The 21,685-nt window shown below is 42.0% G+C and overlaps 6 protein-coding genes across 6 annotated transcripts in view; 2 read left to right on the top strand and 4 right to left on the bottom strand.

Annotated features, from left to right (window-relative positions):
• LOC109536356 (translation initiation factor IF-2, mitochondrial) overlaps positions 1-5,486 on the bottom strand; it is a 7,274-nt gene extending 1,788 nt beyond the window's left edge. Inside the window, exons 1-8 of the mRNA XM_019902541.2 lie at positions 5,221-5,486; positions 5,045-5,162; positions 4,597-4,819; positions 4,148-4,537; positions 3,805-4,098; positions 3,552-3,751; positions 3,322-3,493; positions 2,961-3,267 (exon numbers count right to left, since the gene is read on the bottom strand). Of these exons, the coding sequence (XP_019758100.2) occupies positions 2,961-3,267; positions 3,322-3,493; positions 3,552-3,751; positions 3,805-4,098; positions 4,148-4,537; positions 4,597-4,819; positions 5,045-5,162; positions 5,221-5,303 (1,787 nt within the window). The 5' untranslated portion in view covers positions 5,304-5,486. The remainder of the gene's footprint in view (positions 1-2,960; positions 3,268-3,321; positions 3,494-3,551; positions 3,752-3,804; positions 4,099-4,147; positions 4,538-4,596; positions 4,820-5,044; positions 5,163-5,220) is intronic.
• Positions 158-2,877, bottom strand: LOC109536355 (intracellular protein transport protein USO1). Its single transcript, XM_019902540.2, has one exon. The coding sequence runs from the start codon at positions 2,724-2,726 to the stop codon at positions 237-239; it is 2,490 nt and encodes an 829-aa protein (XP_019758099.1). The 5' UTR covers positions 2,727-2,877; the 3' UTR covers positions 158-236.
• An 81-nt stretch (positions 5,487-5,567) lies between the features above and the next one.
• LOC109536358 (NSFL1 cofactor p47) lies at positions 5,568-7,217 on the top strand. Its single transcript, XM_019902543.2, has 7 exons — positions 5,568-5,792; positions 5,861-6,144; positions 6,208-6,354; positions 6,410-6,539; positions 6,593-6,707; positions 6,775-6,859; positions 6,909-7,217. Exons 1-7 carry the CDS (start codon positions 5,691-5,693, stop codon positions 7,126-7,128), a joined length of 1,083 nt encoding a protein of 360 aa, XP_019758102.1. The 5' UTR covers positions 5,568-5,690; the 3' UTR covers positions 7,129-7,217.
• Positions 7,218-8,818: 1,601 nt separating this feature from the next.
• On the bottom strand, positions 8,819-15,899 carry LOC109536421 (GON-4-like protein). Its single transcript, XM_048667658.1, has 15 exons — positions 15,467-15,899; positions 15,265-15,409; positions 15,055-15,210; positions 14,841-15,005; positions 14,634-14,783; positions 14,230-14,583; positions 14,029-14,165; positions 13,774-13,974; positions 13,379-13,718; positions 11,182-11,991; positions 10,498-11,129; positions 10,238-10,436; positions 9,982-10,182; positions 9,491-9,896; positions 8,819-9,431 (listed from the first exon to the last, which is right to left on the bottom strand). Exons 1-15 carry the CDS (start codon positions 15,799-15,801, stop codon positions 9,148-9,150), a joined length of 4,515 nt encoding a protein of 1,504 aa, XP_048523615.1. The 5' UTR covers positions 15,802-15,899; the 3' UTR covers positions 8,819-9,147.
• LOC109536423 (dnaJ homolog subfamily C member 17) lies at positions 12,338-13,351 on the top strand. Its single transcript, XM_019902624.2, has one exon. It carries the CDS (start codon positions 12,412-12,414, stop codon positions 13,267-13,269), a length of 858 nt encoding a protein of 285 aa, XP_019758183.1. The 5' UTR covers positions 12,338-12,411; the 3' UTR covers positions 13,270-13,351.
• A 536-nt stretch (positions 15,900-16,435) lies between the features above and the next one.
• LOC109536405 (AMP deaminase 2) overlaps positions 16,436-21,685 on the bottom strand; it is a 15,778-nt gene continuing 10,528 nt past the window's right edge. The window contains exons 4-8 of the mRNA XM_048667252.1: positions 21,207-21,463; positions 20,874-21,144; positions 20,433-20,592; positions 17,960-18,149; positions 16,436-17,891 (exon numbers count right to left, since the gene is read on the bottom strand). Coding sequence (XP_048523209.1) covers positions 17,024-17,891; positions 17,960-18,149; positions 20,433-20,592; positions 20,874-21,144; positions 21,207-21,463 — 1,746 coding nt within the window. The 3' untranslated portion in view covers positions 16,436-17,023. The remainder of the gene's footprint in view (positions 17,892-17,959; positions 18,150-20,432; positions 20,593-20,873; positions 21,145-21,206; positions 21,464-21,685) is intronic.

Genomic DNA, 21,685 nt, shown 5'->3' with positions numbered 1-21,685 from the left:
AATTGGAATTTTCTCTTACAGCTTGAGCCTAAGTGTGTCGCAGGATACCCTCTAGGTGATAGTTCTTGATTACTTTTTGATAAATAATTCGTTCTCTCAAAAATTTTTGAGGCGAAATACCCTAAAAGAAGTTTGTAGAAAAAAAAGAAATAATTGCTTCAGTGAGTCACGGCATTTTTTTATTGCAAAAGATTACTACATAAATTCGAACCCACTGCGTTTGATTGTACAAATACTTAAAAAGGTTTGACCAGCTTCTGTTTCACATTGCGGCTATTGATGTCCGCTAGTTGGTTGACATGAGCCTTCGTGCTTTGCAGCTCTTTCTCCATAGAGCCGATGGTCTTCTGCAGCTTGAACCGTTTCTCGTTTGTGAGCATCAGGTTGGTTTCCAGTTCACGCACCTCTTTTTCCAGCTTCGCAATTTGCCGCTCTCTCAAATCAATTTTCTCTTGCAGCTCCTTAATCAGCCGATCCTTCATTTTGCCCTCCTTAGTAACTTCGGCTAGAACAGTTCGCATTTCTTGGGAGTATCGAGTCAGGCTCTCCTTTTCCAACACCAATTCGTCGCGGGATGCTTTCAGAACTCCGGCCATATTTTCGCGGTATCTGAGCAGGTTTTCCATTTCGTTCATTTGCTGGGTTTGCTTTTCGATCAGGTTCGAGTAGTGTTCGAGCTTTTGCTCACTCTCTATGGACCTTCGCATCAGTTCGCTGAGCTTGTGCCGGCCATCTTCCACCATCTTCTGCAACTGTTCCGTAGGACAGCCGTAGTTTTGCTCTTCCAGCGCCTCCTGCCGCACCTTCAGTTGCCGAATTTCCGCATGCAAATTGTTCACTTCGGTGAATTTTTCCTTCAGCTTACTTTCGCTTTCCTCCAATAGCATGTGGTACTTGGTGATGCATTCCTGCTGCTTTGAGACTTGTTTCTCCGTCTCGGTTGGCTCGAGCAATTGGTTTTCTTGCAACTGCTTGCGCTCTTCGATCTGGTAAATTCGTTCGGCCTCCAGTTTGCGCACGGTGTCTTGTAGTTCGCGAATCCGCAAGTCCTTGGCGATGTCTTCAATGTAGTCTTCAGCCGCGGAGGAATTGGGGTTGCGCAAAGCCTGCCCCCACTCTATGCTTGAGCTCATTTGGTTCATTTTCTCCTTGCAGTCGAAGCCCATTTTGGCGATGTAGCCCTCGAAGGCGCTGCATTTGCCTTGAGCCTCTTCCTTTGCTCTGTTGGCTTCCTCCAGGCCTTGCTTAGTGCGCTGCAGCTCTTCATTGAGCGCCTCGATGGTGGTCTGCAGCTCCTCTTGAGTGCTAACTTTTGCCTCCTCCAACGCCTCTAAGGTGGACTCATACTCGGTTTTGTCCACATTCAATTTATTGAGAAAGCTGCTTTGGCGGCTTATTGTTTTGGACATTTCGTCCTTCTCCTTGCTCCACTGCGACTCTTTGTGCTTGAGCTGGTCTTGAAGCAGGCGGATTTTCTTCTGCAAGTCCGCATTGGCGGTATCGGATGATTTCTTTTCGGCCTCCAGATCGGCGATTTTGGCCCGCATGGACTTCAGGCTGTGCAAGTTGGTGGAGTTCTTGCTTCTGGCATCCACAGCCGATTTTCTTTCGTGCTCCAAATCGTCTTCCAGTTTTTTGATTTGGTCCCTCAAGGTGTGGATGATGCCATTTAACTCGGCCACTGATTTGTCGTAGGAGGCCCGTTTGTCTTCCAGTTTTCGCTTCAGCTCGATTATTACATGGTTTGAGTCTTGCGCGAGTCGGTCGTGCTCTTTCAGCTTCAGCTCCAGGTCGCTGACGGCATTGCTGGAATGCTTTGCGGTTAGTAGAGCCTGCCAATCAGCTACGAGCGCGGCAATTTTGCCTTGATGTTCCGCAATTATCGCATCAAGGGAGTGCTGGAGTTGGAGGCCTTCGTTCTTCAGGGGCTCAATTTGGTCTGCCACTTCGGGAATCTCCACTTTGCCCAGCGTCACGTTTTCGAGAAGTTCTACTATCAAATTTCTTCTGCTCAGCAGGTTTTGGCACACATCCTGTAAATTTGCTGGTATTTCGTCCAAGGAGCTCTTCATTCGATTGACCACTTCCGCAGGAATTTGCTCGCCACTGCCTTGAATCAGCGGCTTTTTGTAATTACTGACCGCCACCAACTTGAAGTCCTCGAGCTTAACGAACTTGCCCAACTCATCCAGCCGCTTTTTGATTTGTATTAAATTACGGTACATATCAACGACGGGTTTCTGCTTTTCCAGCAGCTCCTTCTTCAATTCCAAGTAGCGCTTGTTCCTGTTTAGGAACTGTATTTCCAGCGTATGCTTGTTGGCCACTGTGCTGGTATGACTTGCCGAAAGGGAGCTGGTTCTGCTGGTCGATCGGGCATTTTTCAGCAGAGAGGGAATTTTAATGGGGCCCGATGATCTGATGGGCAGCGGAATGCTGGACAACGGACTAAAACTGCGGGAATTTGGCGACTTCGGAGCCACGATTTTGGCTGACTGCGGCCGCTTTCCGGCCTGTTTCATCATGGAGGCAGGGAAAACTTCACTGGAAGAGGCGCCGCTTTGCGCTGGCCGTGGCAATTTTGAGTCGGTGATCAAGTGAAAGTCTCCGTCCAGTTTATCCATATTTGGAAAACTCATTGCCAGCCCGCTGGTTGAAAGAAACTCATGTCCAACCTCGCTTCCATGTCTGCTTGTGGGCGCACTTTCTGCATCGAATGAAGACATGACCTTTCGAAACCGACTGGAAAACCTGCCGTATTTCTCACTTTCACGGAATTATCACAATCTAATTTTCTTTGTTATGAGCAAATGATTGATGGGCGCTTGACGTGGGCATGGTGGTGCATTTTCACCTAGTTGTTCTACTACAGGGCACACACTTTGCTCGTGTTCCTTTTACAAGAAGTGGAACCGAAACTTATGAAACTATTTAATTTTGTTGTACGTGTTCTAGCTTACCTGTTATTGACTTCTTCTTTAAAATCCTCAATCAGTCTATAGATAACGTTGTGCTCTTTGACTTGCACGTCGGATCCCGAAATTAAAGGCTTCAAGTTATTGGGAAAGTCCACATTGAACGCGTAGACGATGGCGTTAAACGACTTGGCCAGCTCCAGGTCGGTTTGCGTGACCGGCCCGACTCCATAGTGAACCAGATCCAGACGACACTCTTCCGACTCATATGTGTCTAGTGTTTCCAAAATTGCCTCCAGCGTTCCATCCACGTCTGCTTTGACTATCACGTTAATAGACGGCGGCCCATCAGCTAGAGCAGATGTTCATTTTATATAAAAAATGAACAAGTTCAGTTGGGGCAAACCTTCAACTATTTCAGGCTTCCTCGGTCCTTCTGGTTTACTCTTTCGATATTTTCCCAGTAATCTCCGGCGTTTTACGTCTTCTTTATACTGTTTATCGTGCAGATCGCGCTTCTGTTCAATCACCTTCAAGTCGTCTTCCATTTTTCTTTCTTCCAACTTTTCTTCTCGGAACTAAAACGACGCATTTTACCAATAAACAAATAAATAATAGTTTAAGGCATAAACAAACCTTGATCACTTGTTTGGCATACTTTTCGCTTTCCGCCTGCAGAACGATTTCCCCAGCTGGTGGCAACGCCCTCCACCCATCAATTTCCGCAGGATATCCAGGAGGAACCTCACTTAGCTCGACTCCGTCTGCGCTCTTGAGGGTCCTAACTTTTGCCATAGCGGTTCCAGCTACTAAAATGTCGCCCTTTTTCAGTGTGCCTATGAGAAAACAAACTAATAAGCACGGAGGATGGCAAACTGAAAAAACCAACCCTTTTGGACGACGATCGTGGACAGTTTTCCTCTGAATGGATGAATGTTGCTTTCCACAATAACTGCCTCCACTGGCCCAGTGGGGTCTCCTCCAATATCCAGTAGATCAGCTTGCAGTACCAAAGCTTCAGTGAGTTGGTTTAAGTTCTGCTTTTTTAGCGCGGATATTGGAACGGCCTGGATGTCTCCGCCCAGTTTCTCTATTTGCAGACCAGCTTCGAGCAGCATATTCTCAGTGCGTGGTATATTGGCCTTTGGAGAATCGATTTTGTTTATTGCAACCAGTATGGGAACTGAAACAGAGAACTGATAAAAAATTCAAAGTTTTTTGTTTTATCGTACCTTTAGCATTTCTAGCCATTCGTACAGATTCCAAGGTTTGTTCCATAACGCCATCATCGGCAGCCACAACCAAGACGACAATATCGGTTAAATTCGCGCCTCTTGCTCTCATTGAGCTAAATGCTGCATGGCCGGGCGTGTCCAGAAAGGTGATTTTTGCGCCTGAACCCAGTGTGACCAAAAAAGCTCCAATATGTTGAGTGATTCCTCCGAACTCCTGTTCGACCACACTGGAATGTCGCAGTGCATCCAAAAGAGTGGTTTTTCCATGATCTACATGGCCCATTACTGTGACTACTGGAGGCCTAGGCCTTAGCTCTGCTTTTGTTGCAGGCGGTCGAGGTTTCAGCTCCTTAACTTTATCTTCCGCGTTAGCATCTATCGGTCTTCCTGTGACGATAAATAGTTTTCACTGTGAAGTTTTCGGGCGTTTTTCCTGAACAAATTACCGATTATTTTCACTCGTTTGCCTCCTCGTTTAACGGCGTTCTGAAGACATTTGAAATCGTCTATTGGCGTATGTGGGTTGTGAATTTCATTTAGAAACAAATCTCTCACATAATTGATATCGCGTTTTAAAACTGTCGCTAATTCGGCCATTGTGATGCCATTCCAGACGCCGATTACTTCGTTCTTAGATTTGCTTGGAAACTCTATTATTCTCGGTGCTTTCTGGAAAGAATTTAAGAATTATTAGGCAACAGAAGGTTTGCCAAATGCGTGTTAAATCGTGTGCGTGTAATGGTGAAGGAACACTGCTGGTTTTCCGGTTATTAGACAAAATCAACAGTGATTGTTCACTGGTGAAACACCTTCGTTGTCTTGTTGTCACAACTGTTGATTCAAACACAGCAAACCAACTGGAATATTTAAACAAATCCTGCTCATCAGATTCACCTTTTCTTCTGCAGTTTTTCTCCTTTTAAAGTACACCACACTAGTATTTACATTTCTGAGCGGGTAAGTGATACTTTGCGCCCTTTTAAGGGCTCCTCCACATATTAATTGGGCAAGGCTGAAAGTTTTTATTAAGAAATGTGATTTTTTTGTTACATAAATTTTCAAGCACTTACCTGCGCTTTTCGCAATGCCATGGTCGGAAAATGCGAAGGTTCAGAACAATTTCTGATCTAAAGTTCCTTAAATACACAGCCATATAAAAATGCTTATTATTTCATATTTTATTAAATTTTAATTCGATTTGATGTTTCAAACTAAATCCGAGGTTCTTGTTCATCTTCGTCTTCATTTGCTTGCGTCATTGTAGCTAATTAAATTGTCTTTTATCGAAAAAGCCGACTTTTTCAGAAAATTTAAGCTTGTAATAACTGAAAGGAACTCTCGGAGATTGGAAGGAATCAGTGGAAGATTAAATATAATACTCATAAACATTGCTAAAGGATTTCAAACCTAATTCCTCCACATCTTTAGCGTCAAAAAAGAAATGTCACCGGGGGGATGACAGGCATATTTTTGTTGACTTGTTTCAGTAGGATCGGTCTTTCAGTTTAACACGAAAAACAATCAAGTTTCACACGTAAAAATGAGCGACCAGGAGGAAAAAGTTCAACAGTTCACTCTAATTACTGGAGCGAATCCAGACAGGGCAAAATTCTACCTGGATTCAGCTGCCTGGGATGTTGAGGTTAGTAGGTTTAAAAATCTACATGTATTTGTGTTTTGCGTTTCCTTTATTAAGGACTAAATGTGCAGGTTGCAATGGCTCGGTACTACGAGAACGATGGAGACGATGTCGATCTGGTGGAGGATTCGTCGGTTGCAGCCCCTGCGGCGCCTGGTCTAGTTATAGCTCCCAAAAAGCCAAAACCGAAAAAATCATCTAACTTTGCCACTATAAACACGCTAACATCTTCCAGCGATGAGGAGGAAGAGGGACAGGCCTATTATGCTGGAGGCTCAGAACATAGTGGGCAACAAGTCTTGGGGCCACCTAAAAAGAAGGACATTGTCGCTGATATGTTTAAATCTGTCCAAGAGCAAGTATCAAACTTTACCAAGCTGTAGGCGAGAGATCGTTGAACGGGTGGTTTTTTCTTCAGGCATGGAGTAGAGATATTAGAACAGGGCTCCAGTACTTCTAGCCAACATTTCAGAGGCACAGGTTACAAGCTAGGGCAAGACAACGACAGCTCTGAGGTCATACCGGGCCCTCAAGAACCGACTGCGCCTCAAGAGGTCACATTAAGGTACTGCCCGTTGTCCTTAGAGGAGCTCAACTGCCATTTAAATGCCATTTTCTAGATTGTGGCAAAATGGGTTCAGCGTGAACGATGGAGGACTGCGACTATACACGGATGCTGCAAATAGCGATTTCCTATCAAGCATTAGAAGAGGAGAAATTCCCAAAGAACTCAGACAGGGAAGGGCTGAGGTTGGCTTTCCACCAATCAGGAATTAACTATTTTCTAATGTCAACTTTTCCAGATTCATTTAGCTATGGAAGATCATCGTACTGAGCAGTATAAGCCAGTAAAGGGACACTCCAAGCCTTTCCAAGGACAGGGATATACTTTGGGGAGTCCTGCACCTGACATTATTGGTAAGTTTGGATGAAAACCATGAATGGCTTTCAGTATTCAGTGATCAATAGACTATTTATTTTACAGGGGCACGCACTGATGAGGATAAACCCGCGAATGAGGCTCGGGCCAAAGAAGCGCTGAAACTTAGTTCCTCTGAACCAACCACCAGGTAAGAAATAGAGTAAAACAATGACAAACACTCTTACGTTGTTTTTTAGCATACAAATTCGTTTGGCTGATGGGTCAAGATTAGTAGGCAACTTCAACCATGGACATACAGTGGCTCAAGTAAGACAATACATTACAACGGCCAGACCGCAATATGAAACCCAGACATTCAATTTGCTGTCCACTTACCCTTCGAAGGTTTTAGATGAATCTCTGACTCTAAAAGATGCCGGTTTGTTGAACTCGGCTATTATGCAAAAATTGATATAGGAAAATCGTAGGTTTATTGCAAATAGCTGTTTGTTTATTTGTAATCCCCGTAACCGCCGTCGAATTATCAGTAAATAATGTCGATGATCGTAGGTCTGTTTAATTTAGATGGGTGAATAGAGTTCACATCAGCCTTAAATCGGAACACTAATTTATATACAGTTATTATTGTAGGGGCGTTCATTATATTTAGAACAAGTAAACATCGACTACTATAAAAACATATATTTACACTCCCAAACCAGTGAGTAACCAGTTCAACAAGAATTAGATTTATGTTATTATTATGAGAATCATTAAAACACGTCAGAATCAGCTACAAGCGCCAAACGTGCCTCAAAAAAAGAGCGACTCACCTAGAGTGCATCACTTGGAGTCAACAGTTATCTACCTATAACTTAATGTACAGTAGTAACTTTACTCTATCGGAGTATTATCAATCTATCTCTGAACCCCGCAAAAATACAACCGAAGTTGCATCCTGCCACGGCTAAACTTGGGTTGTTAAGAGGTATTAAGGGTACGGCGCACGAAGTACCTCCCCAAGAAAAGCCCTGCTAATCCTGAGTTGTTAATAGGTATTAGGGGTACTGCGCGCGAAATACCTGCTCAGGAAAAGCCTTACTAGTCACCGGCATTTATCATGATAAACGGTATCTTAATTGGCCACTAGGTACTGCGGGTCATCCGCAGCCAGTACCCGCCTACTAGCGTTCTCTCTCGCAATGGGTCCAGAGCCCAGGTACTGCGGGACATGCACAGCCAGTACTCGTCCCTAACATCATTACTCAAATGACTCAAAAACTTACTAAAGTACTGTTGTACGTCTACAGCCAGCACTAGGTACTTCTCTATGAACTTTTATGCTTTTAAATGAAGTTTTAACAGTATTGAACTTTAACTAGATTTTTAAAGAAAACCAGTTTAATATTAAAGAAGATAAATAAATATAAAGACTCAACAGAAGAAAGGTAAAGTGAAGTTTAAAGGAAGTGAAGTCGAAAAGGTTACTCTATGACGAAGCAATAAGGAATATTGAAAAGGCTACTCTGTGAGAAACTCACTTAATGTTGATTTTTACACTAACAGGAAATCACACTGATAATTGCTGCTCTAATGCGAATTTGAACTAATAGTACTGCCTACTATTTGAACATATTTATTTTCAGCTAAGTTTACAAACTTCCTACTGCTACTTATCAACGAGTCAATAGTACTGCCCGTGATTTCACCCTTATTTATTGAGAGATTCCCACCCACAGGTTGGGTGGAGTTTGAGTCAAATTTACCCCAGATTCTTCGCGTAGGGAGGAGCTTGTAATAAGCTCAAGCCCTGAGTTCTACGAATTTGAGAAAGTTCTTGTTGGGCGGTAGAACGACGTACTTGAATAGGATGATCGGAAGTTGGGTCAGCTTTTGTACATAAAAATCTTCCCTTTAAAACGACGGGCGATGCCCTTGGAACGGTCCTCAATGTTTATGTCAACCTTTATCTGCACGGCTTCTATGCCCACTTAGGTGGTCGTTTAGAATTTATTGGTTTCGTTATTTACTTACGTCTTACATTATGAATCTGTGTTATTGCCTAATTTTGTTATACCAACTTAGATAATTGGAAAATACAGAGCATTCAATGGAGGTGTTTTTATAAATAGAGTCAATCAGACCACGCAACTCACCAGAGCTGATGAAGACTTTAATCTACTTTATTATGAATCACAGGAACATTCTTACTTTACACAACAATATTATTGTGGTTTATCCAAATCAAATTCATCGCTCTTTCTTGCTCGCCAAAAAATGCATGCCAAGGCTTAAAGCAGCAACAACGCTACACATAAAAACTGATGATGGTGGAAAAATACACCGAAACGTATTTTGATTGATAAATAGAGACAATAAATGACTGAAACCCAGGAATGAATTTGATTTGGAATTGAAACACAGCCAGGAAAGTATATACAATTGTGGTTTATTACAAGTTGAAGGAGCTTCTAGACGAATCAACTGATTGAATATTTATTTGCTTTTTAAAGTTTCAATCAAAAGATTAACGAGCCTTGAGAGCCGACTCCTGATTTGAGCGACTGTTCTATTTGGAAGTTTATCTGATATAATTTGAAGGGCGTATTCCTTATCGTCCTCCTTTTGAATGGTCTCCAGAATAATTGTGTCTTCCTCTCGTCCCCAGGCAGGTTCGTCGTTCGTATTGCTATCGCTTTGGGAACCTTTTGTACTTTCTGTTGAAGAACTGGACTCATCACTTTCGTAGTTGTCTTGTGAAGATTCCTCGACGTCTAACTCTGTTAACATTTATTGTTTTATATTTTAAAAACATTTTAATACGCAACTATTCTGGTACCTGTTTCGGATTCCATCGTGTGTTGTTCGGGAGTCAGTGATTTTTCTAAAGATTCCCCAGATGAATCCATGCAGTATTCTGTCGATTTCTCTCGTTGTTCTTCACTAGCCTCATGCTCGCTCTCATCGACGTCTGCAACTACCGGATACTTTTCCGCTTTTAATTCCACCGATTGGCCTTCTCGTTCTTCCATTTGTTCATGCCTATTTTCAGTCTCCATGTCTCGCCTTTTGCCCTCGTCTTTCTTGGATTTTCTGCTCGAATATGTGCGCTTTCTATGCTTTGTGTTTTCAGCTGAATCGCTACATCGTCCAGGTGATTTTTTTGGCGAAGATAATTTGACGCGCTTTCTTGGGGTTCTGGATATCGATTTTTTCCGTTTTCCCAATTCCTCATCTTCAGTGTCCTAAATAAATTTTACATCCCAACAATCCATTAATCTCACGAAATATAACAGCAGCAACAACAACCTGTATATTTTAGTTACTTACTTCTTCTAGAGCTTCTTTGGCAGTAAAGCCCGATATTTTATTAGGGCTGTTATCAGGTCGTTTCTTTTTATGGCTAAAACCAGCAGTTGCGGATTTGCTCATTAATCGCGCATTATGATTAATATGCCGGTTGGTTTTAAATGCTATTGTGGCCGGCTGGAATGATCTTCCTACTGATAGGTAAAGTTTTCCATTGACAAACTGAAAAATCCCATTAAATTGCAAAAGGCACAGTTCTGTATGAAACAGCATTCACCTTTAGACCACACGAGTTGCAATGTTTAAATCTACTCTTGTATTCATTGTCTTCAATCCTGTGGCAGTGGCAGATGCAATTTTGGCCTCCGTATTTGTCTTCAGTGTTCGGCACTACAAACGTCTCATACATTTCTTCATTATCTGGACGCGCCAGTTCTTTGTTTATATCAATCGTCTCGTAAGGACCCTCCAATAAACTTAAAAAGAAGAATGCGCTTAGGTATAATACAGATTTACCTTACATATATATACAAATACCTTGGCGGCGGCGGTTCGTCTTTAAAGCCCTGCAGTAGCAAATCCATCAAAATTTTACTTCCCTTTAACATTGGTATCAACGTGGCTTTTATTTTTTCCATGTTGATACTCTCGTTCTTCGATAGCTCCATTAGAGTGTTATAGACGCGCTTCAACTGTGTTGGTTGGTCCTTGAAGCAAACCTCCAGTTTGCGCAGAAACTTGACTCTTGTCTGCATTTGCAACCAAGGAATTAACTTCCCCACTGTAGCTGCTTCTTTTTGCCGAAGAAAGAATAGGAAATCTTCAGCAAGTTCGTGATACTTGGGCACCAGAATCGCCTGTACATCGTTGTAAAGATCGATTACATCGCCCGCTCCAAAATCATTCAAAATGCGCATTATTTTGTGATAGTCTTCGAATTCCAGAGTCTCGCGAAGCTTATCGTAGTATGCCACTGCAAACATCTCGTTTTTGTGTCTTTCGTTGTCGGGATTATCTGGAGTGGCAATCGCTAAGTTTGTTAAAAATTCCTTCCTCAGCTTGTTTTTCTTCCTTTCCGCTGTTGATACCTTTCTCTTGGCATTAGATTTACTATCAGGCTTTAGAGTCGTACTGGCCACTAAGAGTTCATTGATATCTTCGGGATTGTCCTAAAAAAATCATTGCGTATGGTTGGATTAAGAAGAGGTCCTGAACTGTTACCTTCTCAGAGTCGATTGCTTGCGAATTATCCCCACTAGCAACAGGCCCATCATTTTCGTCACTTTGGGAGGTCTGGCAAATGGGCATATCACTAGCATTCCTGCAAAACTCCACCTCACTACTGGTATTTGATTTTTGGAAACTGCTGCTCATTATGGTGGAAAACTCTATATTTCTTGCCACTTTCAATCTTTTGGGTTCTTCAGCGGTGGAGGTTGTTGTCGTTTCCGGCTTCCTCTGTTCTTCTATTGATGAGGCAATTATTAGAGAGGCAGTTTCATTAGAAATCGCACGGTTCTTCTCCTCATTTTCCTGTTGAGGTTTTCCACTAGCATCGAGAGTAGCTCCCAAATCGGCCATTCTGGAGGATCGATTTGGCGTAGTTAATCGCCCAGACTGGTTGACTTTCCCTTGATCTGCTTTTACCAGAAATCCAACGAGTTTCTGCACAGCTATTGGTCTAAGAAATATAGACACTACGCGTTCAACCGTAGTTAGATTGCTTGTTGAACTTTGCTTGCTCGGGGAGCTACTATTTGATACAGCAGCAAAGCTTGATGATGCCGCTACGTCGTTTAACCAGAATTGCAAGGGTGGAGTAGACTGTATCGAATGCTGTTGTAGTCCACTTAAATATTCCCAAACCGTCTGATTGCCCTCTATAGGACTTCCATACATTGACGTATTGGACACAACTAATTTACTGGGGTTCGTCGAAAGACCGGAGCTGTTGAATACAGTGCTTCCACCCAGTGAATTATTGATTAGAATCACTTGAGGCGTTAAACATTGCTGCTTGGTATGGAGGCTCTGAAAGCATTTAACCCAGAATTATCCCAAAATTCCACTTGATCAATTTTTAGCAGGAGACAGCTTGATAGATCCGCAATCTAGTGAGGTGCTAATTCAACATCATGATGATACATAGTATCTTTGCGCTCATGATGAACTTAGAAAAACTGTGTTTTCACTTGAAGTTAAAATTGTTGAAGTATTGTATTGTATCATGAAGTAAACTATACAAATGTCACGCCGGTCAGAACACATGGACCATCGATTGTCTCACTTATACACATAGGCGATTATGAGAAAATCGATGATCGCCGCCATGGGTTAATGGAACTACCTACAATGGCAAGTTAACCTAGTTGCTACTATCAAAGTCAGCAACTAGGTTAACTTGCCAAACAGTACTCATTTTCATCATTCGAAAAACACAAACAAATAAAAATGGACCTAAAAATTGAGGAAATGGACCTGTACGAAATCCTGGAAATAGAGCCCTCAAGCAGTTCGGCCGAGATTAAGAAAGCCTACAGGAAAAAGGCGCTGCAATGCCATCCTGACAAGAATCCTGACGATCCTGAGGCTGCCAAGAAGTTTCATCAGTTAACTAAAATTCTAGAAGTGCTCACAGACGAAGCTGCAAAGGCTGCCTACGACCGAGTGTTAAAAGGCAAGAAAGAAGCAGTGGTAAGGCACCAAGAGCTAGACAGCAAACGACGTAAACTGAAGGAGGACTTGGAAGCCCGAGAACGACTTGCCGCAGGGGGTTTCAGGAGACAAAAATCTGAAGCGCAACAACTACGAGAAGAAATCGACAGATTGCGCAAAGAAGGCTCGAAGCAAGTGGACGAAGAAATCCAGAATGTTTTGCGATCATTGAGTGAGGAAAAAAGTCGGATGCAAAGCCAAGGGAATGGAGCAGCTTGCCGCGTGAAAATAAATTGGAAAGCCGATAAAAAGGACGAGACAAACGGTGGTTACACGCAGGAAATGTTGCACAACTTTTTGTCAAAATATGGGGACATTCAAGCGCTGATTGTGTCATCCAAGAAGAAAGGCAGTGCGATGGTGGAGTTTAAGGAGCAGAAAGCTGCTGAAATGGCTGTGGATTTTGAATTGGGGCTGTCAGCGAACCCTTTGAAATTATCGTGGGTAAACGGGCCCCCTAAGCACGATTCGAGTCAAGCCAAAAGTGACCTGATAAAAGAAACTGACTTTGAGAGTGTTACCTTGATGAACATGAGGAGAGCTGAAGAAAGGAAGAAGCTAATAGAGCAGATGATAGCTGATGACTTGGCGTAGATGTTTACATTATTGTGAAGCATCACAGCGAGTAAGAATAGATGTACATACTTACAGTAAGTGATTAAACAAGTGTTTCATATTTTGCTATTTAAACATTTAAACATACCTTGTAAACGGAAAGCGGGGCTTTAACTGGGGTCAATCCAGCTGGATGTATGAAATTTCTCCACTGCTCGGGAAGCTCTTCCGGACACCGTTTGTAGGGGGGTACGATTTCGTTCAATGGATAAAAATAATGCACAACAGGCCTTAGTTTGTTGTGCAATAGGTATTGCTGAATAGGGTTGGACGGGCTTTGAGGGTGTTTCCTATTCCTTATGTGCCGCATGATTTTAGTCACGTCCCTATGTGGCATTATGAGCTCCTTCACATGAGAAACTACTTCTCTAGTACTAGTATTATTCCCTAAGAAATTTCTGAACTGGTCCAAACTGAATGCCAGCAAGCTGGAAAATTAGGCTGAAGCAGTCGTTCGGGGGGTTTATGGAAATGTTCACTCACTGATCTTCAGCTTCGGTAAAGCTGCTTCGATAGCTGGAAAATTCCTGAGACTTGAACGGGATTTTAGGCAGCAATCCAGGATACACGAACACTTCACTGTTCGAAATTGTTTCCAGTATTAGTTTTGGAAACGTTGCTATAAATTCCCAGTTTCTACCCATTCTGTATTGGATTGATTTCAGAAGCTGTTGCTGAACATGCCTAAAACATGCTCAAAGTAATTTCATGCAATTTTCAGGAATTAACTCGGCTTACTCTCGACATTGTCGCACAGTCTCGCTGTTCGACGCGCACAAGACTTCCCATTTCTCTATCAAATCCAGTGCAGGCAGCAGATTCACTGGGCTAAACATCGAATAGTTCTTGCCATTAGCCAAAAACTTCAAGTTCAGCTAAAAGGTGTTGAACTGCTGTTTTAAATAGCGGACATTTCTCAAGTAAGCGTCATCCTCTTACCAGATATTCCTTGAGTGTTTTGCTGTAACTGTGATACTCCGGGTGTTCGTAGGTAAGGAAGAAGTTTTGGGTCAACATCTGCACATGTTGCCTCATTTGTTGTTCAATGATCTGCAGTTGGGGTAGCTCGATTTTAATATCTATTAGCACGGTTGCATTCTGATTGGTCCCTAGATTCTGAAGAGTATCTTGTTGCTGCTGTGCATCTGGAATGAAGTCGGGGTTTTCCATTGCATGATAGGATTTTTCGATTATTTCCGACAACTGGTTGTTTTCATTGGTTCCATTAGTTCCATCGTATTCTTCAGATAAACTGTTGAGGTAGTCAAAGAGCTCTTCATAGAGTTCTTTAACCTGGGAAAAGTTAACACGACCAGAAACAAACATTATAGGCGCCAACTTACTTCTTTTTTGGTTATTTTAACAGCTTTGTCCATGCGAAAGTCCTCATTATCAAATTGGTTGATTTGGTCATCTGCCATTATGTTGTATTCGGGGTCTAGTTCTTCATCCTCTGTATGCTTGGTGACTTCGTCCAGAGGTTCAGTGAAGCCCTGGAAGCCTTGCAATTAACAAAGTGGTGAACTAAGCAATAGGCGCACAAGAAGTACCTTGAGAAAGTTCCTCCACTCGTCATCATCGCACTCCATGTCGTACATGTCCGTGGTAATATCAGGAGGAATAAACGCTTTCTCGATATCTTCCAAAGACGTGGAGCTTAGGTTTATTTTCGAGCGAGTTCTGAGAGCCATGTTGGTAACTTCCACTGAAGCGCCCTAAAATGAAAATGATTTACAATAATCGACTGTTGATTAATGCGCGTACTTGGGCTGGTGTGGCAAGGGGGACTTTCAGTACACCATCCCCAGTGCAGTTGCTGGTTTGGGTTGCATGATCTTCCGTGCACATGGGAGTTGGAGGAGTGGGTGGAGGTAAAGTGGCAGCATCTGATGATCTGGCCACTGAGTCACGCTTTGCAATCTAAAGCCATTTTGATCATTGAGAGTTTGAATGAGAATTTTCTCGACCAATCACCTCTTTCTTTGGAATATATTCATCGCCAGAGTCATCTTCTTTCAAATCTTCTCCAATCAAAACCAGAGCCTCAGAAGGAGGTGGTACGGGTATCCAAGGAATTTTCACTTGGGGAATTGGTATGTCTCTTGCCGCCAGCAATTCTCTGGAGATTAACAGTTGTTATTGAGGTACAAAGACGCCTATGGATAGAACCACTCACTTGGTCTTCGCCCGGGTCAACTTCGGTCCAAAAGCAGACAGTTCCTGTTTGGCTTGTTCCGCAGTGCCCTTATCCAACAGAGCCTTAACATGGTCATTGGTCAGCACTTGGCGAATTATGTTTTTTACATTCAACACTGTGAGGTTGCACTTTTCAGCCTTATCCGTTAGCTGTCTCTCAATTTCACCCTCAATCCTTTCAAACACATTTTGTTCGCCCTGCGAAGGGGTGCCAGGTTGCAGCACCTTGGTAAAGTCGACTTTTTCAGCATTTTCGGTTTGCTCCAAATTATCTGGAGGGTTGTCAATGATTCCCGTTTTCTCTAAAAGCTTCATTGTGGAGTTTGCACAGAATAAGAGCGCGGAACATCGCAGGCGATGTTTTGAAGTCTGTTTTGAAAAAATTACAAAATTTCTTTGGTTCTGTTCTCAAGTCGTCGCTGCTTATTGGAGCTACTCGATGGTGCTGCCCTAATCTAAGTAAAAACACTGACACTGTGAGGTAGACAGAGACGGCCAGATGAATTACGGCTTCATGCAGAGAAATTAGTAAAGGGTTTCTTGCTTATCTAGTCGGCCTGTGCAAAAAACCGAGATTATTTCAATCTTGAAATAGTGCATAAAATCCCATAAAATTGACAAGGATTAGTATTCATTAAGTAGGCATAGAAAGCGAATAATGAACTGATTATTCAAATGACGGGGTTTTGTGCAGCGTTGCCACGGTTAAATATTCGCAAGGCAACTTCAAAGCTTCAAACATTCCCGTTTTCGCTCTTGTCAGTTTTGACAGTTATTTTTCTTCGAGTAGTGTAAGTGGAAATTGGTGAGTAAAAAAAATAGTATCTAAGTTTAGCAAGTCGTTTCCTATTTTATCAGGCCCTCGCGTAAAAAATAATCACGTAAAAAGCTACTCAAATGGGCCGCAATAAAGCTCTAGTGCAGATAGGTTTGAAGAGAAACACTGTCGTATTGCAACTGCTTTATTCATTTGAAAATTCTATATATTTTTCCATATAATCCTAATGCTAATAATCATCAGTCAGCTCTTCACTAAACTCGAAAACCAATCATAATGTAATTGCTTGGCTCAAATCGAACGTTTTTCAATAAACGCAAAGTTCCTTCTTGAAAATGTACATTTAATTAGGAAAATTAACGTTGTTAGATTGAACACACAATAAATATTGTCGATAATGGATTAAATTGTTATATCGAAATAACGAAACAACTGCATGCGCTGAATTAGTTATTCCTATAGGCTCCTCTAGTAAACGCCCTAAGTGTTAATATAGTATATGAATATATCTTAGTAACTATAATTAACTTAATAAAAAGAAATATAAAAATATTTAAAATTACAGAAACTAGCTGAAACTGTATTACCCTATATTCGTTTCAGATTTTTAAGGCTGCGGAAATCACAATATTTTCTAGGAATTCATCAGGGATAGAAGATCAAATTTCAGTTGTTAATTGGAACTAGAACGTTGTTGGGCTACGAATTAAATATGGATCGCTAGAAGCCCCGAATCGGCTTTGTTATTGCTGGGTGTATTTAAATTCCTTCGGCTTCTAGACTATGGTTTTTGAAAATGTTTGAAAGCTCATCAATAAGCGTTTCATACCTGAAAGCGACTCGAATGTCTGGCACATTGGTTCTAGCAATATCGTTTCCAGCCACTCCCTCCTTGGTATAATTCGGGCCCAGCCAATACTGTTTGCTCTTGTGGCCAAATCCTGACATTAAGACACTGTTTCGCGCCAGTTCGCACATATCACAACTGGACAGTTTCCACACTTGGGCAGCAATCGAATACTCTTCCATTAACGGCTCCTTGGTGAAGTGAAACTGTAGCGGATCGTCAGTGGATAGGGAAACCACCAGTCCTCTGGCCAAGTATTCAGGCAGAGGATTTCGGTGGTAATTCAAAAAAAGGCTATTATTCGAAAGAGGAGACATGGCGATTCCTATTTGGGCCAAGTAGTACAGGTACTGAAGAACTGGGACCTTCCTCAACAAGAGCCCATGAGAAATATTCTCGGAAAGCATGTATCCGCAGACCAAGTGCTGCACCGGGCCCGCTTCTCCGCAATGGGGCCTCAGAACGAAAGTGGGCAAGCCCTTTTCAGCCCTGAAATGATTCAAAACCGACAGATTCGCATACATGTAGTACATGTAGTAGGCGTAATTGGGGTTTTCATCGTCGCACCATTCCTCTGGCTTCGGGGTGTCTTTATCGAAAAGCGGATTCTTTTCCGGCTTGCTCTCATCATCCACCGAATCAAACCCGATTACATACTGCAGGAATTTGTGCAAATTCGGGTGGCTGCTCGGACGCGCAGTGACTTCGAAAAGCGGCAGGAAAATGTTGTCGATCACCTGCTGGAAGTTCGTCAGCACCTTGTTTAGCCTGAAGATATCGCTGCAGGACAAACAAACGGGCCGGTTAAATAGCATAGTTCATCAACTCAGTCAAAGTAGAGTACTTACAAGAGTCTGGGTGTTTGGATTAACCAGCGCACATTATCGGAATAAACGTTCGAATCTATTGCCCATGCAGCTAATTTGTCCCATTCGTCCTTGCTTTTTCCGTAAATGCTCAAACGCAGCTCGACATTTTGGTATTTGGATTCCTCCAGATCGCTGGACACCTCTTTGATGATACTAGCAAAGTATTTTTTAAATTGTAGATAATTTCCATTAGTACTGGGCGAAGGTGCAAAGCAAAACTGTATATCTGAGATTGGGTGAAGCGAGGACGGCTTCAGACCGCTACTAGTAAAATGGAAGGGATTTTTCGCGGCGTAAGCGGACAAATACTTTTTGGAATCAGAAAAATGTACTGCTTTTGGCGGGACTTGAACCCGACCTCCATGAGGAGTCATTTGAGGACAACGGATTATTTGGGTACTGAGATTACCGACAGAATGGTGGATGCGAATTTCCTAGTAGCAAATGAAGAGTTTTTGCTGTCCGATAATTCTCAAATTAAAGGGATTTTTCGCGGTATAAGCGGACAAATAATTTATAATAATTATTTCGAATCATTATCGAAAAATCCCCTTAACTTGAGAATTATCGGACAACGACCGACCATTAATCGAATTACCCAAATAATCCGGTGTCCTAAAAAGCCTTAAGTAAACCCCCAGAATTCAGGGGCGGATCCAGCTTTAAAGTCAGGGGGGGTTATGTAGAAAAAATACAGTCTTCTGTTGTTTATGAACTTAGAAAAATAATCGTCGTTTTGTGCAAGGGTGGCGCAAGATTATGCCAAAATTTCATGTTTTCCGTACCGTTTTTGCTCATATCTCGGAGGCAAAATGAGCAAGAACGATCATTTGTACATCATTCTAGAGAGAAATAAATGGCCTTTCCAGAAAGTGAACCATGGATGGGGAAATGTTGGCAGTTTTCTCAAAAATGCTTGAATTCGAGAAGTTTTAGATTTGCGCGGTTTTTTTTGAGTTGCAAAATCCACTTGAACATGACGCTGCTTTTTGCGAAGTTTCTCAAGAACCATTCGAGCCACATAATTCGTTTTGGCATTGTTGGATAGATAATTGAAAAGTCGATTTAGTCGTAACAACGTGAGTGAGGAAATTCGAATAGTTTTGACCCAGAAAGCGAAATTGGAATATCAGAACGTAGGTGCAAGATTATGATAAAATTCCATGTTTTCCGTCCCCTTTTTGCTCGTATCTCGGAGGCAAAATGAGCAAGAACGCTCATTTGCACATCATTCTAGACAGAAATAAATGGCCTTTTCAGAAAGTGAACCATGGATGGGGAAATGTTGGCAGATTTCTCAAAAAATGCTTGAATTCAAAAAGTTTTAGATTTGCGTGGTTTTTTTTTGAGTTGCAAAATCCACTTGAACATGACGCTGCTTTTTTCGAGGTTTCTCAAGAACCATTTGAGCTACATAATTCGTTTTGGCATCGTTGGATAGATAATTGAAAAGTCGATTTAGTCGGAACAACATGAGTGAGGAAATTCGAGTAGTTTTGACCCAGAATGCGAAATTTGAATATCAGACACTTATGTGCAAGATTATGCCAAAATTTCATGTTTTCCGTCCCATTTTTGCTCATTTCTCGGAAGCAAAATGAGCAAAAACGCTCATGTGTACATCATTCTAGACAGGAATAAATGGCCTTTTTAGAAAGTGAACCATGGATGGGGAAATGTTCGCAGATTTGTCAAAAAAGGCTTGAATTCAAGAAGTTTTAGATTTGCGTGGTTTTTTTTGAGTTGCAAAATCCACTTGAACATGACGCCGCTTTTTTCGAAGTTTCTCAAGAACCATTTGAGCCACAGAATTCGTTTTGGCATCGTTGGATAGAGAATTGAAAACTCGATTCAGTTGTAACAACGTGAGTGAGGAAATTCGAGTAGTTTTGGCCCAGAAAGCGAAATTTGAATATCAGACACTTCGGTTCAAGATTATGCCAAAATTCCATGTTTTCCGTCCAGTTTTTGCTCATTTCTCGGATGCAAAATGAGCAAGAACGCTCATTTGTACATCATTCTAGACAGAAATAAATGGCCTTTTCAGAAAGTGAACCATGGATGGGGAAATGTTGGCAGTTCTCTCAAAAACTGCTTGAATTAAAGAAGTTTTAGATTTGCGTGGTTTTCTTTGAGTTGCAAAATCCACTTGAACATGACGCTGCTTTTTTAGAAGTTTCTCAAGAACTATTTGATAGAGAATTGAATGGGGGGGGGGGTCTTGACCCCCATGACCTCCCCTTGGATCCGCCCTTGCCAGAATTGCTTGAAATTGTAAAAAGTAGCTGTCTATTTATTCTCATGTACTAAAAGCACTCTTTTAGTACACTCTTTCTTAAATAGTTCCACACAACTAGCGGGATTTTTGAAAAGTTGTCGGACTGTTACACATTTTTCCATTATTGAAAGCATCCCAAATATCCAGATTTGTATTTAGTGAAAGAAATTCTTACTTGAATATAGTTATCAGTCTTCAAAAAAACTTCCCTCAGTCGACTTTCTCCGATCGGGTTGTACTTGGCGTTGAACTTATCAAATCTGTGAAAGGTGTTTCTATCCGCATGGACGTCCAACATGTCCACAGTTAGATCGAACGGCGTCAGATTCATCGACTGAAAACGAAGAAAACACGTTTTGTGAAACGAATTCTGGCAACTTATAAGCTGCGTTTCAACTAGAACTACTCCTAAGAGTCAACGGAGATAATGAAAATTAGAATTAGCAGCATGCAAAGAGAGCAAACGAAATTAGTATAGAATGCTGCGTCTCATCATAAATTTGGTAACAGCAGTACAGCTACTACTTCTACTGGATTCACATCAGAAGCACTACCCACACTACTCTACCACCAACTTACGAGATCAACAACCTCATCTTCATCCTGTATACCGACCTGGAACACTTCGCGTAGCGTCATCTTTTTGCCATTGGTGACCGTCACCACTTCATGTGCATTGTTCTTCAGCGCCTTCTTAATGAAGCGCAGCAGATGCTTCTGATTCATGCAGGACGCGGCGTGAATGTGAGTGTCGACTTTGCGGATGTTGTAGAAATCGCGATGAGGAACCGCCTTTTGTGAGGCCAGCTCGCGAAGCTCGTTCAGAAGCACGTGCAGTTGGAACTTTGAGGAAAGATAGCTGAGGCGCCGATAGCAGAATGATTTTCTGCAAGACATTGAACAATCGCATGAAAAGTTGATAGTTTAGATGAAGGTTCGGGCACTTACAATGGCCCGTCAGCTATCATGTTGCACATGGTGTAGAAATCGTTGGTGAATTGAACCACATCCGGATAAGCGTAGTCGTTCGCTGTGCCTTCTTTCACCGCGTTTTCATCGCGGTAAATGGTGTAGACGCCGGCTTTGTTGACGAAAATTTCCCCAGTTTCCGGCGTTTCTGGCGCTTCCCAGGGCTGCGTTCTCGGAGGATGATGAATTCCATGTTCTACAACACAAATGGGATCATTTTCCCTTCTTTCGATTGACTAGCGCTCCTGTTTAGTTCTTTCACGTCAGTTCATGTGTGCTTTAGATTAGCGATCCATACATTGAAAAACTGACTGTTTTTAATATATGTATGCAAGTGTAATCAGTTGGTTTTTCGAATAAATATAATCAAGTGTATTAATACGAAAGTATTCAGCAAAATCAAGAGATAGACTTTCGAGGCCATTCCTTGAAACTAATGGGTTTTTAGGCCGTCGTTC

This window comes from Dendroctonus ponderosae, unplaced genomic scaffold (genome assembly GCF_020466585.1).
Source record: "Dendroctonus ponderosae isolate FM_Combo_2020 unplaced genomic scaffold, Dpon_F_20191213v2 Dpon_F_20191213_6, whole genome shotgun sequence".
Taxonomy (NCBI): domain Eukaryota; kingdom Metazoa; phylum Arthropoda; class Insecta; order Coleoptera; family Curculionidae; genus Dendroctonus; species Dendroctonus ponderosae.
This window is presented reverse-complemented; position numbering and strand designations above follow the sequence as displayed.